At 39.5% G+C, this 18033-nt stretch overlaps 1 protein-coding gene and 1 long non-coding RNA gene across 14 annotated transcripts; both read right to left on the bottom strand.

Moving 5' to 3' along the window:
• Positions 1–499: 499 nt before the first annotated feature.
• On the bottom strand, positions 500–7316 carry LOC100707796 (GRB2-related adaptor protein 2). 13 transcript variants are annotated; one of them, XM_025906435.1, is made up of 10 exons: positions 7164–7313; positions 7026–7087; positions 6196–6270; positions 5862–6084; positions 5268–5380; positions 4536–4583; positions 3830–3921; positions 3377–3523; positions 2435–2627; positions 500–960 (listed from the first exon to the last, which is right to left on the bottom strand). In XM_025906435.1, the coding sequence occupies exons 5-10, from the start codon at positions 5343–5345 to the stop codon at positions 781–783; spliced, it is 738 nt and encodes a 245-aa protein (XP_025762220.1). In that variant the 5' UTR covers positions 5346–5380; positions 5862–6084; positions 6196–6270; positions 7026–7087; positions 7164–7313; the 3' UTR covers positions 500–780. The 13 variants fall into 13 exon arrangements, with proteins under 13 accessions (XP_025762220.1, XP_025762221.1, XP_025762222.1 ...); XM_025906436.1 differs by having other exon boundaries at positions 7026–7115; positions 7198–7313; XM_025906437.1 differs by having other exon boundaries at positions 7198–7289.
• A 1725-nt stretch (positions 7317–9041) lies between these two features.
• Positions 9042–10872, bottom strand: LOC102076738 (uncharacterized). The gene is made up of 5 exons (XR_269177.3): positions 10720–10872; positions 10341–10486; positions 10185–10266; positions 9988–10097; positions 9042–9911 (listed from the first exon to the last, which is right to left on the bottom strand). It is a non-coding gene; the product is annotated as an uncharacterized LOC102076738 (long non-coding RNA).
• Between the last annotated feature and the right edge of the window lie 7161 nt (positions 10873–18033).

Raw genomic sequence — 18033 nt, 5'->3', positions numbered from 1 at the left:
CTCTGCACCTACATCTGCAAACTTCAGCTCCTTAACAGAGACAGAATATTTTCTGTGGTGCCTGGGACATGATTGGTTGCAGATACACATTACTCTCTCTTTATCCTCTCAATGTGTTTAAAAAGACGAGGCCATTGTTCAGTGAAGGAGATGCTTGGACCTATAAATACAGGGCTGTTACATCATCACTTAACAAGCATATTGCAACCTTTGTGTTTTTGTTTCCACCATGAAAACATGGATGGGGCAGAAGAAAGAATACAGCCAGAGGTTTGTTTTTCCCCAAACACAGGTGTTGCCTCCTGGTGGCTATTAGAAAGAATGCAGCTTTAGGCTTTTCAGACCAACCATTTCCATCTTCAATGTACAGTCTATCAGCTGGATACAACTACAGAAGTCGGAGGAAATGAGTAACAGGGAATATCACAGAATAGATTTGATGGGAATCAACTTTGTAATAAGAAAACTGAATAAACTCTCCCCTCATAATGAGTTCAGATTTAATCTTGGTCATAAATTTTTTTTATTTAAAAAGGTAAAAAAAATGTGTGTGTAGGGCATACATCCATGTGTTAAAACATGAGCAGACATTCATCGTTATTCTGCTCCTTTAGATAAAAAGCTGTACTGACTCACTCCTCTGGTTGAAGGCTGATGTGCAGCGTTATCTAAAAGCCAGCTTCTCATTAAGGTTTAGAAACTCTTAATCGAGGGCAGGTGCACCTGCAGGCCGAGTCCGAACGTAAGCAGGTGTAGTAACAGCATCAGTTGCGGATTTCCTCACAGCGGTCTTGTGGCATTTACAGGAAATAGTCCAATAATTCCTTTCAGCTTCCCTTTCCACCAAAAAGGATGAGACATATCCAGCACCTCAATGACGTCTCCTGCGTTGAAACCAAGTTCGTCGTCTTGTATAGCAGGGAAGTCGCACACCGCCATCACTTGAAAACAAGACGTAGTCTGTGGGAGGAAAAACAAACACTGATCAATACCTGACAGACAACTGATGAATGAAGCCCTTTCAAAATGTAGCCTTAGGAATTAAATGTTTCCAATGTGACTGATTTTCACAATGAAATCATCAAGAAGGAAGAAAATCTTAAAACTTAACCAAAATAACTGATCTTGTTCCTGTGGTGAACTGGTCACACTAGAATTTGATATCACCAAAAGACATTAAACAGGTACAAGACCATTTATATTTACACATTTTCAAATGAGCTGGAAGAGAATGGACCAAAACAACTACTGTGACAAATGAAGATGCAGATGAGAGTCAGCCAGTTGTGTAGGCTACGCCGTATGCTGTGCTGCTTAATGCACAAGTATACATTTAAATTTGATACCCAGACTTTTCAAAAGTAGAATGGGAGGCAAAGACTTCAGGTAGCATACATAGCACACATTTCATTGCTATGCAGATGATACCCAGCTCTATCCATGAAGCCAGATGATACACACCAAGTAGTTAAACTGCAGAAATGTCTTAGAGACAAAGGTTATTGTTCTCCATCCTGAAAAATCTTAGCAACATGGTATCTAACCAGATGCTTACTCCCTGTTAAATCCAGCATCACATTTTAAATCCTGTACCTCACATACAAGGTCTTGAATAATCAGGCCCCATCTTATCTTGAAGACCTTATAGTACAGTATCACCCCATTAGAGCTCTTTACTGTCACACTGCAGGTTTACTTGTGGTTCATAGGATATTTAAAAGTCGAATGAGAGGCAGAGCCTTCAGCTTTCAGACCCCTCTCTGCTGGAACCAGCACCCAGAAACTTTCCTTCTTGATGAGGCTTGCACAGTTTAGGCTGGATGAGGTCATCCCGATCAGTCCCTCTGTGCTGCATCTACACCAGGATGGTGTTCCAGATGTTTAAAGTTGTAATGTTTGCTGGTGTGATCACCTCATCCAAAATATCTAATTAATCAAAAGGCAAGCTAACCGAGTTTGAAAGTGCACAGACAGTCTCTTGTCCTCTCAGGTTAATTCCATAAAGTGAATTGACTTGACAGCTGCAACACTGGAATATATGAATAAATGAGATGTGATATGCTGGCACCATTTTAACTTTCCACTGCGCAAACAAAACAACCAACATCATCCTGTTGAGTGAAAGAAGTGAGAGCGATGCCTGAAACTTGTGAGAGTCTTCCCTCAGTTACTGGCTGGTTGGTCACATTAGACGGCGGTCCCTCCCTGAACGTGCCTTTGTTGGATGTCACTTCCTATCTAAAGGGAGTTCTTCCATCCTGTAAGTGCTCCTCATAGGATATCGACTGGTCTTTACCTTAAAATGTAAAGCACCTTGAGACAACTGATGTTCTGGGACTATACAGGTGAAACTGACTGAAATGCCTCGTAACCTGCTTGTTGTGATAAACTGCTCTTTAATCTGAGGTTTTCAATAAAAGCAATCATGTCTCACTGGCTGAGCATCGGAGGGGCCGCCTTGGTCCAGGATCCCATTGATGTTGAGGTAGATTATCCTGCTTTTGGAGATGGAGTTGGTTTTGTAGAAGTCCACCAGTTTGTTCAGAGAGGTGAATTTTTCCCTCCACAGGAAGTAATGACCTCTCTTGTCCCTCAGCAATCTGTAATGCATCATGCCCTGCTCATACCTGAGAATAGATTTAAGAGTCAGAATAACTTTACTATACATCACTCACACCAAGTTTATTATACTTAACTAAAACTAGGTTTGAAATAATGTTAAGTGACAGAAACGCGAATAAAAATGATGCTTAGTAAAATGCTAAGAGGAAAAAATACAGGAAATGGCTCGTTGGTGCTTGGGTGAATGGTTGACATTTGACTGCATAACTGCTTTAGAACAACTGAAACAAACAAAAATGTCTTTGAACTGAACTGAAAATAAAAAAAATTGAGAATGTATGAACTTTAAGTCTGTCTCACAACATTAAAACCACATTTTAAAATTATACATCCTTATTAGAGAGCTCTGGCTGGACACTGAATGTAAGTAGTTAAAGTTGGGGTTGTGTGTGCAGACTGCAACAGATGTGAGATTTTTGCCAGTTTATCACAGTTATTCACCATATTATATCAACCAGATTGCACACAACGGCCAATTTGACCCCATTCAATTGCAGACTAATAGCAGACTGACTCAGTTTTATTTCCATTTTAACACCGTCTTGACGTATCAAAAATGAATTTGAAGATGGAAACTGCGAGTGGCAGTTCATAGCAAACAGAATCATTTTCTTTATTACCACCATTTTCCCCAGTGTGACCTTCTCAACTTTCTTCTTATTTATTTCTCCCTTTTACGGCAATAAAAAAGGTCTAAATGATCAGGCACAATGTAATGTGTGTAATACTTAGTTGAGAGACACACTTGACTCACTTGACAGAAATGCAGAAGTTTCCTGGGCTGGTCCGACACCCTCGGATCACAAACTCTCCCACATGTTTGTTCATCAGGAACTCCACTGCATCTCCACGAGTGGCATCCTCCCGAAACCATCTGCAGAAACAGGTCCTGTGCTCATGACTATCTGATGCAAACATGCGAGTACACACACCTACCAGCCAGTGTTGTAAAAGAAAAACTATCCTGCCTTTGGGCCTTTCCTGTATGATCTTAAAATCTAAATTTGGGCTTTTTTAAGACCTTAAATAAAAATCTAAGCTCAAAAGTAAATAGAGACTTTTCAGGTACATTCCTGTTACTGAAGGAAAATATGCACCTGACGTTTGGGCATCTTCATTCCTGCTTTGTAGTCATTTTAAATGGTTTGTACACAGAATGAAAAGGATTTCTGCTTTTGCAGCGCATTAATGTTCATCTGTTTCTTACCTTGGAAAATGAATGTCGAGGAAGTTACGTGGCACAAGACCCTCCTCTCCATTCATCTCTGCTTTACACCAGATGTTGTCATAATGTATAATCTGTCCAGATGCGAAAAGATAAAACTTCATACAGGAGTATCAGATTTCTTACTTGTATTGGACTGCATCGCATTTTAACCTCCCATCCAGCAACCCACTTATTGAGACAACATCCCAGACAGTTTTTAAATTTAACACAGTAGGACATCTGTGGGAGTGAAGTCCGATTGCTGTGATGAAAGCAGGGAAAGCGGTTATTATCATCAACTGCAATAAAGGGGAAACTGTGAGTCACCACTAAGTCATAAGCTAAGCAGAACAGAACATGATGAAAAATAACACGGGAAAAGAAACAAAACCACAGTTTAGACTGAGAAGCTGGGGCAGACTGGAGGTATCCTCTAGAAATGAAAGTCACCTGAACTCTCTTTATTGGCCAGCAGGTGGCAATTGCCATGGTTTCAAACATGCAACATACATCGACTGTATATAAAAGATGGGAGGAATGCTGAGTTAGAATTTAATGCCTCTTTTCCACTTGCACCTACTCACCTCAACTTAGCATTTGGTCATTTTCCATTACAGTTAAATTACCACCTCTGTGTTGGTGGTGTTGTTATAGCAACTCTCTGACCAATCAGTGGCATGCAGTTTGCATTTTCAGCTCAACTCACCTCACTTGGAACCCTGGCTGAGTAGGTACTACTAGCTAATGGAGAACCCTAAAAAAAAAACAAAAAAAAAACGGGTCGTACATACTGACCAGTGTTTGTTTTTAGTCACTGGGTGGAATTGGTCACAAAGAGGTCTAGAGCAGTGGTCCCCAACCCCTGGGCCTCGGACCGGTACCGGGCCGCGAGAGTTGAGGCTCAGGTGTGAAATGTATGGTTTTCAGGGTTTTTATCGGTTTTCAGCGTTATTTTGTTATCGTTTTTATCGTTAACTCTGTTTTCCTGGGTCTTTTCACGTGTGTTATGAATAAATCTTCTTTTTTTCGGTACCGGTACTAGTTTTATTTTGTTGTATTTATCCGCGACACCTTAAAGGCCGGTCCGTGAAAATATTGTTGGGCATAAACCGGTCCGTGGTGCAAAAAAGGTTGGGGACCGCTGGTCTAGAGTTCTTCACTGAGTTGCTTTGGTTGCTAGCAGGTTGCTGTAGTAACCCACAGGTTGCAATGGAGGTGCCAACTTACCTGCAAATACTCACCAACTACTCACGAAGCAGCTGTGAAACTGAAGAGTGCCACACAAACTAGTAAAGGAGAGAGTTTGCCTTCAAAGTAAAAGCTGCCCCTGTTAAATGTGTTGCTTGTAGTGCTGAGGCACAGCTTTTACTATGAAGACAAGAACAACAGGACTTCACTAATCAAAACTGTGCACAGCCGGTTCATGTTACACACTGACCTTGACTAGGTCGCCCTGTTTGAAGCCCAGCTCGTCATCTGTTACTGCTGTAAAGTCAAACTTTCCTCTGGCTTCCATTGGGAGGGGCTCAAGCGTCTGAAAGGTTTAAAAGACTGCGAACAGAAGAAGCGGCTCAATCAGAGAAAGGGCTCCAATAAACAGCCCTCAATAAAAGTCTCAACCCAGCTGCATTTCTTTACATTGTCTTCAAAGCAGTCAGACTTTCTTATAATTGTTAAAGTGGTCTTGAGAAATAGTTCCTCAGGCTTTTCAAAGTTTGTCTTTTGACATTGGCTGCTTTTACACTCACTTCCAGTCCTTTCTTTTACCAGTTTCAAAGGAAAGTTGTATTGTTTGCTAAGCCACTTAATGCTAACCTATGAATCATTCAAGTATAAAAAGCCTCCTAACTCAAGAGGTTAACCAGTGTTGTGTCTACAACTAACAGAAAACCTAGCAAGGAACCAATTTTAAATTACATCTTTAGGAACTTTGTTACCAGCAGCCCGTCGGAAAAGCACAATTTGTTCCCATTTCTTTTTTTAGCTGAATCCGTTAACACAGTTTGACAGGCATAAAACAATATTTTCACACCTGGCTCTCCCTTCGCTTTCTTCTCCCTTATCCCCCAACCGGTTGAGGCAGATCGCTGCCCTTCCATGAGCCTGGTTCTGCCAGAGGTTTCTTCCTGTTTTAATTTCTCATTACCACATAGTGCTTAGAGTCATTTAATTGTTGGTTTTTGTCTCTCAATTCTTTGAATTGAATTGAACAAGTGATTCCTAAAAGCATATCTCAGCATTGTGTGCAGTGTGGCCTTAAATTTGATGAAATTGAATAGATGGAGAAAAAAAGTGGCAAAAAGTCAAGATTGGTGGAATTATGAATGCAGAAAAGTTCTATCAGATTTTGATCCACTTTATAATACCAGCTGGGAAGCATCAGCGTGACAGTGATCAGTCATGGATCGGCCTCCACAGACATCAACATCATTGACAGAGACCTGAAGAAAAGGCAGAAACATCCAAAGAAGAGCTTTGAATGTCCTTCAAGAAGCCTGGAGAACCACACATGAAAAAGAAATTACCAGAAGGCTGCCCAACAGAGTTCAGGCCGTGCTGAAGAACAATGGTGGTCAAACCAAATATTGACTTCCAAACTCATTAAAATATATAAACAATTTTTGCTTCATATACTGTGTGTTCACATATGTTTCCTCGCATTTCCCATTTATCCATGTCTGGGAGACCTAATGTAAATAATTAAGACATTTGAATAGAAAAATGTAAAAAGTTTTGTGCGTTTTAAAAATTCACTGATTAGAGGTTGGCATGGTGGTCAGCACAAGGTAGACAAGTCTGTTATTAGAGGAAAAATCTCCAATGAAAACCTAAAAAAAACAAAAACAACATATCTTAGCCTTTAAATTCAGTAATTAGCAGAGTTGTAAAATGCTCTTCACACTCCTGCTTCAATCCCTGCAAGTCTTAAACTTTTTTTTCCAGCTGTCTCTGCTTTTTCATTAAGGTTTAGAGGTTAAATGGGGGCTAAATCTTTGTAAATTAAACCATTAACCCAAACCAGTGGGCAGATTAATTTAAAAAAACAAAAACATGAGTGGACAAACTTAGTTGGGAGCTTAAAATGGAAATGACAGTTAAAAGAAAAATACCATAGCTCAAACAGTCCGCATGAAGAATCAGTTAAACAGACAAAAGTCACTGACTGCCATGGCGGCAGCCACACATGGTCACCTACCTGCACAGGTTCATTTCATTTGCAGCCACTCAAAGTCCAAGTTTTACCATCATGCTTTTAATCTGTTTAGATGAGGCACACACTTTCAGCCTGCAGGGTTACACAGAAATTATTACATTCTTTGTTTCTGTGAGTTACCAGTGATGTGTGAGGTCATGGTAGGGATAAAGACCTTTCCAGGTGGCATCAAAGGGCGTGGCTGCTTCTTCTCCTCCTCTTCCTTTTGGCAGTTGGGTGTATTACCACCACCTGCTTGTGGGGAGTGTGGGTGCAAAGGATGCGAGGTACCTGAAGTATGTGTATAAGGAAGGCTGCAGGATCAGTTAAGTAGGTTTCTTTGTTTGTTTGGTAACATTGTGTTTCATATAACTGAACCACATCCCCCTTTATTCATTTAATTCATTTTTTTGTTTACTTTTCATTTTTAGCTGCTGTAATGAAAGAATTTCACAACCTTCAGATGAAAAAAGGATATCTTCTGTTCATTGTTCATTGAACATCAGGCTGTAAACCCACATCTGAACTCTGAAGATGCTGCTGTGATAAAATTATGCTTCGTATATTATTACATTATGGACAATTTCATAGCAAAAAACAAAAAAGTCATGAATAACATCTGCTGTGTATTGTAAAGTGACTATTTGGACTATTCACCCACAGCCCAAGCCTCATAGCTCAGCAGCCTCGGACTGAATTTAGATGTTTTTTCTGAAGCTTCTGTTTAAATAATGTTGAAAGGACCAGAATGAACAAAAACAGGAAGTACAGAGCAATGTAAGTTTTGCTGACCAATCATTTTCGTTATAGTTTTCATCAATGGCTTTTTTCTGCTGACGAAAACAAGACGATAACTAAAAAATGTCCTGACACTTCAGTCAGCAAATAAAAATGAGATGAAAATATAGGGGTGAGACCCTATTAGAGTTAATTAAGGGTGTAGAAAGGCGGGATAAGTTTGGAAGTAATCCAATCAGGAGTAAGCTCCTTGTGCAGTAAGGTTAGATTTGATCTGTCCCTGGGAAACTGTACAACTAGCTTCCGGTTTCTCATAAAGAATAGACACATGGACATATTTTGCATTTAATGTTATGCAAGATGCTTTAAGGGGAAGCCTCCCAAGTACAGACGTTTACACTTTATATTTGAATTACCTTTAGATGTAGTTGAAATCTAAAAGCATTTAGATGTCTAGATGATTAAAACTAAATGTCATTTGAGTCAAAAGAGACTGAAATCAAAACCAACTGTTTAATTTAACATTAGTTTAGAAACACCATGCCAGTCTGAGAAAACTTCAGTCTTACAACTTCAACCCAAAATAACTCACCTGTTTTTGTTCCTCTACTCTGCTTACTTGTAGATTACAGCTTCAGATATTTTAGGGCAGATTTCATTTTTAGTAGCACATTGACCTAATGTCTAAATGTTTTAGACTCCTTTGGAGGAAAAGATAACCTGAGTATTGTAAATGGTACAATACCTCAAAAGCACCACTAACAGGCAAACTTATTGGAAGCAACTACCAAAGCATTACTTTTAGTTTAAGACCGTCACAACAGCTCACCAAGAACACAACTACACCAGTGGTGAGGCTGTGCATTAGCCTTACATATGTGCACTCAGCTTTGACTTCCAGCTCAAGATTGTGTACAGTGAAAATTTATGCACTCTTGCACCAGCTGAATATATAAAAACCCTTTTGATTTGGAGCTTGAGCCAGTTTAGTTTGCCAAGTTCACTACAACTGTCTATGTTGAGAGTAAATGCAGTTCATCATTAAAGGTTCTCATAGTTGGACTATGATCCATTAAAGGAGAGCAGCAGAAATCTGACCAAGCAAACCCTGGTGGCAGTGGACCAGTTAAGCAGGTTTAAGTTTCAACAGGTAACAGACCCAGCTCCGACATGCATCTATGTAATTGAGCCACAAGTTCTAGAAGTTGAGCTGGACTGATGATTTAGTCATTTAAGAACCAGTCACCTTAGTAAACTCCAGGAATCACAAGAAAGCAGATTAGGTGTAAAATTATTTATTAGTCAAAACATGGACAGTCCATTCATCAGCAACATGGCCACAAATGATTCCAACAAGCTTTGAGACAGGTCTGGAATTTCTAGCATGGTCCCTTTCTGGAGAGTCAAAGCAGTTTTAAAGCCGCTGGTATTTCAGTTACACACAAAGTGTCTTGTAGCAGCAGAGTAACAAACCCAACCATGGAGGAATCTGGAGTTCCTCATGCCAGCCAAGGAGGGGTCTGGAGAGCCAAATCCTAAGGATCTGGTTAAGTGCCTAAATCCTAACCAAAGAGGAATAAGAGCCTAATCCTAATCAAAGAGGACTCGGTAAGTGCCTATGTTGAATAAAGGAAGAGTCTAGACTAACTCAACCTAGAGAGATTTGTAGTGCTAAAATATATCCTAACCAAAGAGGAATAAGAGCCTAATCCTAACCTAAGAGGACTCGGTAAGTGCCTGAAACCAACCACAGAGTAGTTGGAGAGTACTAAGTGCTAAACTTCGAGCTTCAAACCTCGTCTCCTGGCTGAGGAAGGTACTTCAAGTTACCGATACCAGAAACCACCTTGTATGTAACATGCGATCATCTGATAAAACCCCATGACGGCACCCTGAATGATAACACGGCGGTTCCTGTGTGGGAGGTTCAGGAAGCTCCCATCTCTGCTCCTTTGTAAATGGAAGACGCACTGACCCAGTCTTCTGGGGAAGTCTGACATGCAGTGCAGACAATAGCCTGCTGGCTGTGGACACTTGAGAGCCAGTGCACCTGTAGAGTCATATGTAGGTGTTGTAAAAGCATCACTGGGGCCTTGTCCTGCTATAAGCCACCTTGATGTGCTAGTCCATCGCCTGCACCATGGACGCCATCTGTGGAAAGAAACCACAGAGTGATGCATCAAACCAGGATCTGTCAGACCATTGAGGCTTTAGTTTTTAAACTCACTTGACAAATGCAGAAGTTTCCAGTGAAGTTCCAGCATCCTCAGAGCAAACTCCCATGTTTGGTCTTCAGGAGCTCCTCTGCAGCGCTGCAGCTGCTGTTCTGTGAACCACCTGAACACATAATCACAAGCCTCATAGCCTCTAACACAGTTTACAGCCAGTACATTTCTACTTGATAATCAGCATTTAGCCTCTTACGCTGGAGTCTGCATTTCACTGTAGTAGAAATCTTTCTCGTCTCTTCATCCATTTTACACCAACCGTCTTCAGGGCTTGGAGTCTGTATAGAAGCACAAAAACTCAGATATAACAGCAGCGACTCCCTGATTTCTACACTGACATTCAGTGCCTCACCCTTTTTGAAGCTGAGCTCATCATTTACAGTGTAAAACCATGTCCCCCTCTGGTTTTATCTGCGAGCCAGTCAAGCATCAGAAAGGTTAAAGACAGCGACGAGAAGAGGTGCCATCAGGGAGAGAATCCTCCATGAAGTGCTTCGCCTGCAGGGATAAAAGAGTCAGATATGACTGCTCATAACTTAACCAGAAAACTATAATTTATAGCCACACATGCTCATGAGAACAAATGAAGCCCAACACCTCATCTACCTACACAGGTGCACTTCATTTGCAATCAGACATTTAAGCAGTTAGAAAATTTGACTTGTAGTGAGCCCACCTCCCAAACAATACAAATCACATTCACACAAACAACCCACTTTTTAAAAACTTACCACAGTGTTTGCAGAAGTGACTGGAGGTGCAGACTCTCCTAAACGGCACAAAGGGAACACCTGTGAGCTGCCTGAGACCCCTTAAATCCTGAAGCCACCTTATTGGGTTAAACCATGTGCTGCATGTCATGGGGGTGATTTTGGGTTTAGTTGGCTTAGTTGTCTATTTAGTCATTATCTTTTTTAGTGTGTTTACCCCTCGTGTGTTATTTGGTCTAGCCAAACAATTATAAAGCAGGTGTGCAGATTGCAAACAGGACCTTTTCCATACCAGCTGGTGGCGCTAATGCACCATTTTGTTATTTGCCAGTCGCCAATAAAAATAATTTCTTATGTCCACTTTGTAAACTTTTTTTACAAAGTTATGAGGTATTATATAATTACCTCACAAGAGCAGATATCCCACTTTCAATATAGTCGTTTACTGAGCATTATTCCAGATAGCAATGGGTGTTTGATCCAAACAGGATCCAAATCTGCAGTTTTCTATGGGTCTCATGGTCTTGACTGACATCATGTGCTCAGGATGAGTCTGCCTTCCTCAGCACAGGTGCATAAATCACACTGACAATGTAGAAGTCTGAAAAACTCACAAAACCTCACAAATCAAATATGATATAGGGTTATGAGCTGTAAACATATATCTGATGCTTTTGGAAATATTTGGGTAGAGAATGGGACGTGTCACCTGTACTTCTACTTCGAATCACTTCTACATATCCAAATCTGGCTGTTACTGTTTAGTAAAAGCTGCTCTCAGTGATCAGTCTGCAGCCTTTTTTGCCTTTTTGGTTAACTCAGTGTGCCAAGTGCTGTTTTCTGGCACCAAACTAGAGGATTTTGTTCTATTTAAGGTAAAACTCTGCACACGTCGCCCTCTCTGTGCCACGTCAGCCTGCCATCATGTGCGTTTGCCAAGGCCAGCTTTGATATTTTCCTCCAGTGAAGTTCAGCAGAAACAGAAACTTAGATGTTTATTAATTTATCTACTTGATTAGTGGACTGATCACCGCTCTGCGGGAGCTGCTGCACTTCAAGCCTCAGTAAACAAACAGCTAATCCATCTCTGTAAGTGAAATTTAGTTATACTGAATTTGTGAGGCAAGAAAAATACTGCCATTAGTCTCACTGTCAGGAATAATTCAGCCTTTTATTGTGGTCCTGCTGCTCAGCAGCTGCTGGCACTAATTCATGCCGGAGCATAATGGACTCATGAAATACACCGGATGCTTCCAGAGACAACAAACAACAGGAACGCATTTCCATCAATTTACATTACTGGCAAAAAGGGCCAAAGACAGTCCGACATGAGGTTTTAATTTACCTGCAGATTATTCTGGATAAAAGATAAAAGAGATGGGGATGACATGACTCGAGAAGACTATATCAGCAGCTGGAAAAGAGGAAGACCTCAGAGAAGACTCATGGAAGAAGTTAAGGAGGACATGCAGAGGGTTGGTGTGACATAGGATGAGATGGACGTGACCCCTAAGGATTCAAGGGTTTTTATTATCATTGTTGCACATCCGGCACTTAAACCTCAGTGAAGACCAACAATAACACACATCAAGAACAACATAAATACAAAAGCAAGAACAATATTTACAGTGTAGTATAAAAAATGAACAATTACAATTATAAATAAGAAATATGAGCATCTGAAAAAAGGAGATTTGTAGATGTTTTCAAGCAGAATCCTCCAAATCTGAAAAATGAAGCCACAAACTGCAGTTCCCTTAATGGCCACTGGAGGCAGACTCCAAAAGTGAATGCATTTCCTTATTTTTTCTCTTTAATTTTATAAAAAGAGGCACTGAATACAAAAAACAGCTCTTAAAATGACAGTGTACAAAATAAACAGATCATAACAGATGCAAACATGACATTAAAAAAAGATGCGAGAGTTACAGTGACATTAAATAAAGACATTAAAAACAATGCAAATAACCCTTTTAAAGCTTTATTTCTATGCAAAGAGCAGCTTGTAGCCACATGTTGTGTTTCCCTCATGAAAAATTGCATTTACTGATCTGGAATTTCACAAGGAGTAAAATTAGATTAATGAGGTCAGTTTCTTTAGTCTTTCTCGCTAAAGGCAGTACAACCAAATAAGATGTTTTTATGGAAAATTACACTGGTACCTGTGTTGCCCATTTTAGGCTTTTATTTAAGCCAAACTAATAATCATAAAAAGTTGTGGAGCTATTTCTGTACTCTAGTACAAGGACACAAATGAGGAAACTCAGTATCCACATTTAAATTCAGTTAAAATTCACATATGTGTCCTTAAGCACTAAAAGAACATGATATCAATACAGAAGAATCATGCGTGACAATGAAAAAGACCCAGAAACAGCCACGCAAACAAACCTCATGTTGTAAAATAAGGTGGTAGAAAAGACTTGGGATAAGGAGCGTGGTTGTGTTGGATACAGGAAGTCTGGGGGATGACATCAGCAGTCAGTGGCTCAAAAGGCCAGCCACGGACGGACAGGAAGACGACCGCACCGTCAGACCGAAGGGGAATACAAACGAGTCTCAGAGGAGAAGACGGGAAGCAACAACACAGCACTTACAGTGTTTCAGCACCGTAAAAGACTCCCTCATCTTTATTTAGCAGAGTTATGATTGTTTTCATGCCCACATGTTAAATGTAGTCCAGTTAGAACCATTTTCAGACTATTGTTTAAGAATTTAAACTGACAGTTTCAGCTATGAAGATCTAAACCCTGGTGGCTTCAATTCAGTTCAGTTTCATCTAATCAGCGTAGAGATGACTTCATTTGAATCTTTAATTAATCCATCGAGGAGAAGAAGGAAAACGAAACTGTCACAGCATGAAATTAGTATTAATAACAGGCAAAAATGAGCAGAAAAGAAGGAAGCAGAGTTATGTAAAAATATGCAAGCAATAATTTCATAATATGTTGAGTAAGAGTGTATTACATAAAAAAGTAGGCTAATGGATTAAAGCATCATTAGGATGAAAAAACAAGAGCAAAGCAGGAGAAGAAGTTCCATAAAAGTGTTGCTGTTAATGTGAAACAGATGATATGATAGTAAGATGTCATGAAAATGAATAAACATGCACACATATGTAACAATAACTGTCTGCAGATCAACACACAGTGTAAGAGCACACCTGCTCTCTGTGTCCTCTGACATCATCGCCTCTCCATCACCTTCACCTTGCACGGTTTGCGGCACGTGGACCTGCCGCCACTCCCCACAGCTCTTTTCCAAATACGTCACCTCTCTGCCGGCACAAACCTCGACTCTTTTGCTGAATCAGACACTTGGCCAGATCTGGATGAGACGTGTGGAGGAGAGCTGCCATCCATCATCTGGATCTCAGGATCACTGAGATCCAGATGATGGATGGCAGCTGGATCTGTGTGGTGGATCTACAGGTTGCAGAATACGCCACGGCCAGGTGACTACAGCTAGGGGAGCGTAACGGTGTGAAGTTATTGTTATTGATATGTTTACAGCTTATGTTATCACATTGAAATGACTCTGTGTGGGAAAATTTTATTTATTCATTTTATACATATTTTTCTCCTTTCTATCATTACTTTTACTCTTTTATACTTTATGAGGAGAGACCTTTTTTATGCAAGAAAACTACATCAGCGATGGATAAACTAAAATGTCAGATGCAGAAAGTTTATTTTAAATGTATTAAGACATTATTTATTAAGGCATTAGGGCTTTCTGGCCAAACTGACTGAGCCTGTGCTTCAGAGAGTCTTTCAGAGGTAACAGCTGATCAGGGCAGAGAAGTGAGGATGTGAAGCTGAGTGGGTGGAGGTTACCGCTAGAGAGGAGGAGGTCGAGGTAGCCTTATAATTTAAAATCTTTGCATCTATTTTAAACTTCCACATTAATCCATGATGTGCAACTTCCTCAGTGAATTTCCAGTGAATGATCAGGAAGCTCAGATGAGAGTTTTGTGCGTCCGTGTCCAGCGTGACGTCCTGACAGAGAGAGAATCACAGAAGAAAGCAGAACACAAACCTCTCCAACGAGACCTGCAGAGAGTGCTTTTACAAAACGATGTGGACATTTAAAAAAAGCTGAGAAGCTGTGACTCATTTCTAACATTTCCACTGATGTTTCTCTGCTGCTGGTTCTGAATATTCATGATCAAACTTCTTATACAACAAATACAGAGCTGCTTCAAGTCTGAGCGGCTGAGATATCACATCGTCTGCAACAAATAATTCAGCACTTCAAGTCCTCGGCTCTCAATCTACTATTACTGCGTTTAACAACCTTTTACTCTGTAATTTTATAAATAAAGTTTTATATTTGAAATTTCAGTTATAAAATGTAAACTTTAAAGTCAAGTTTTCAGTAAATTACTGACACCAGCGAACGTAATTTTTTGTCAGATATTATTGTAATTCTTTAAAGCAGTCTTGAGCAATAATTCTCTAAAGTTTTGGAGGGTCTCAGGGTGAGGATGGGCCACCAGCCAATCACAGGGCCAGTGAGTCCAGTCCATCTGACTATATTCAGAGGAATGTTTTTTTTGTTTAAGCCACTTAACTGTATCTGTAGACACTTTGTTTCAGCCTGTCACAGAAGCACATCATTTGTTCCCAATTCTTTAGTTGAATCTATAAAAAATGCCAAATATAACACAGTTTGACAGACATAAAATAGTTTTTCTGCTCCAACAGCCAAAAACTTGGCATATCACAGAATTTGTCTGAGTGAACTGGACAAGTGAAGGACAAAGGAAGAAAAAGTATCAGGTCTAAAAAAAACTATATACAGTAGATGGAAAGTATCTGAAAGTCATGTCCATAAGAGACAGGGAAAAATCCTGCAAGGGGCCTGAGAGATGCACCCGACCCTTCAGCTGGTCCATCTACTGTTCACTGAAGCTTCATCACAAATACTCTCAGTGAAAGGGCAGCTGTCACAGAGCCATTCTTAATGAGGGATGAAGGCTGAGGTTAACTGAATTACACTAGAACGTGATTACAAATCAACTAGTGGAACTATTCCTGAAGAGTACTTACAGAAATAAAGTTCAGACTGTGTTTACAGAATAAAGGCGGTCATATCAAATATTGACAAACTCTGTTTTTGCTTTATATCTTGTATCTCCACGTATGTTTCCCAATAACCCAGCTAAATATAAAAACATCATTGGCAGCTCAAGACTTTTGCACAGTACTGTGTTTCATATTTGTACTTATGTCTTTTCCACTGCTAATAAGAGTGAAAATGCAGATTGACTGAAATATCACAAAACACTTGTTCACTAAACAGGAAATAAATGTTCAATAGTGTCTAAGAAAATCTGTATACATAATATAAACTCCTCAAATATTATGGTTCGTACTTTACTGAAATTCTCTTGATATTTCTGCATTTATTAAATAACTTTACATTAGAACAAATAATTTGTATTTAGTGTGTCATTAAAACTTCTGGTTTGATTGGTGAAATTTAAAAAGTAGAATTAAAGATGAAAACTAAACATTTTCGTTACACAAATGAAAAGATTATTACCGACACCTGGTGGACAAAGAAGAGACAACACGACCTTTATCCACTGTTTTTACTTCTCACTTTGGCTAAACTGAACAAAACCAACCACAGCCTGCTGTTAATCCTCTGAGAGGGAACAAAAAGACTTTTTCTTTTGTAGTGGAGCAGCCAGCCATGCCTGAAACTGGTCAGCATGGAAACCAGTAAACAAAGTGACAAACAGGAAGAAGCTCTGATCACTGATTAGCTGTGAGTCACATTCAGGGTAAGTCTGCTCGTCTCTGATGCTGAATTGATAAAAATGATTAGGGGGGGATATTTATCAGCGAATGAGAAAAACAAGCAGTATTTATATGTCTTTGTAGCTCTGGTTACAGATGAAAATCCATTAAACAAAGAAGAAAAATTACCATAAGGCAGAATAAAGACACAAACATGCGGATCTAGAACGTGTTAGCCTGAAAACCACGTCCATCCCGGTACCAACAGGTGATTTTACAAGTTTGCACCTTAAAAGGGAACAGTCTTACACCTTTAATGCCTTAAATATAACTAAACGAAAGATTAACATAAATTTGTGTTATGGAGTTTAGACAGTAACAGTAACACAGGTCTGGTATTTCATTTCCAGTCTCTCTGGCAAAATTACTTAAAATGCAAATAAATCCACACAGGAGCAAAAGTTTGGACCCATCCCTTTCACAACACTGATGCATAAGACAGATGTCACAGTTTTAGCTAAAATAAACTGATTATTAACCTTGAAATCCAGAAGAAACAGCACAAATATGTCCATTTGTTTGCGCGGGAAGCGTCAGAAACCTTTAGGAACTGTTACTGTAACTCTTTTTTACTGTCAGGCGATTCACACAGTTTAACCTTAACACACGAACTCTTTAGTGCGTTAGAAATATTGAAGATTAATTAACTTTTTGGGTTATATAAAAGTATTTTATTCAACTGTTAAAAAGTGGCGCATTTATTGTAAAATTAAACTTATTTTAGTAGTGACTGCTCCTGTGGGTTTTAACAAATGACACAATTAATTATCATATAAACAAATGGTCAGAGTAACCTGCTTCAAGGTCTTACTGAGCTCAACAGAGGGCGCTATAAGCTCACGCATACTTCATAATCACTCAGCTCTTCAGGTTTTTTATGGTGCCAAACACTACAGGCTGCACACAAACACTCCTGCGGTATTTCCAGCAGTGACCGTGAGTTTAAGCTAAAATAAAGTGAGTAAAATCAGTTTTCTTCCATCTGAGAAACTGTGACAGGATTTTGAGGCTCGCAGGATCTCAGCGTCCAAACTGCAGATTTGACCCATGTGTTCGACATAAGCGGGATTACTCTCTCCTCAGGGCGTACAGCGCTTACAGGTCACAGCTCTCTGACATGTTACTGTGAACACTTTTATCATTAACTGGCACATTTTTTACTCAATACTCAAACTTTGTAGTTATTTATATTAAATTGAGTTTCATAAAAATGTTCTGTATCTGCTGGGGATTATTTTGATTTTTTTTAAAAAACCTTTGCAAAGGTTGTTTTTTTTTTCTCTATTTTTGAGAGCAGTTAAATAATTAAACTATAAAAGTACTTCAGATTCATCCTGCAAGTTCCCGTACACACATTTATATTGAGTGTTCAGACATTTCATTTAGATTTTATTTTGAAAAAGTATTTACATTAATTTTATGTCTGGAACAAACTGGGATTTAATATTTTGAGGCCAAACAATATAAAGGATGAACAATACGCTTTGTTCTTTAACATGACGGGTTTTGGTCCAAACTGCATAAAGGG

Source organism: Oreochromis niloticus, linkage group LG4 (genome assembly GCF_001858045.2).
Source record: "Oreochromis niloticus isolate F11D_XX linkage group LG4, O_niloticus_UMD_NMBU, whole genome shotgun sequence".
In the NCBI taxonomy this organism is placed as follows: domain Eukaryota; kingdom Metazoa; phylum Chordata; class Actinopteri; order Cichliformes; family Cichlidae; genus Oreochromis; species Oreochromis niloticus.
Note: the sequence above shows the minus strand (reverse complement) of the source record. Positions and strands in the feature narration are given on the sequence as shown.

Excerpts from the sequence above, each read along its gene's own strand:
- LOC100707796 (XM_025906431.1), bottom strand. The coding sequence starts at position 5,345 with ATGGAAGCCAGAGGAAAGTTTGACTTTACAGCAGTAACAGATGACGAG. Across the intron at positions 4,584-5,267 it reads AACAGGGCGACCTAGTCAAG|GGTTCTCCATTAGCTAGTAG; the intron begins GTCAGTGTGTAA and ends TTTTTTTTTTAG. Across the intron at positions 3,524-3,829 it reads CTCGACATTCATTTTCCAAG|TCATGAGCACAGGACCTGTT; the intron begins GTAAGAAACAGA and ends TGCATCAGATAG.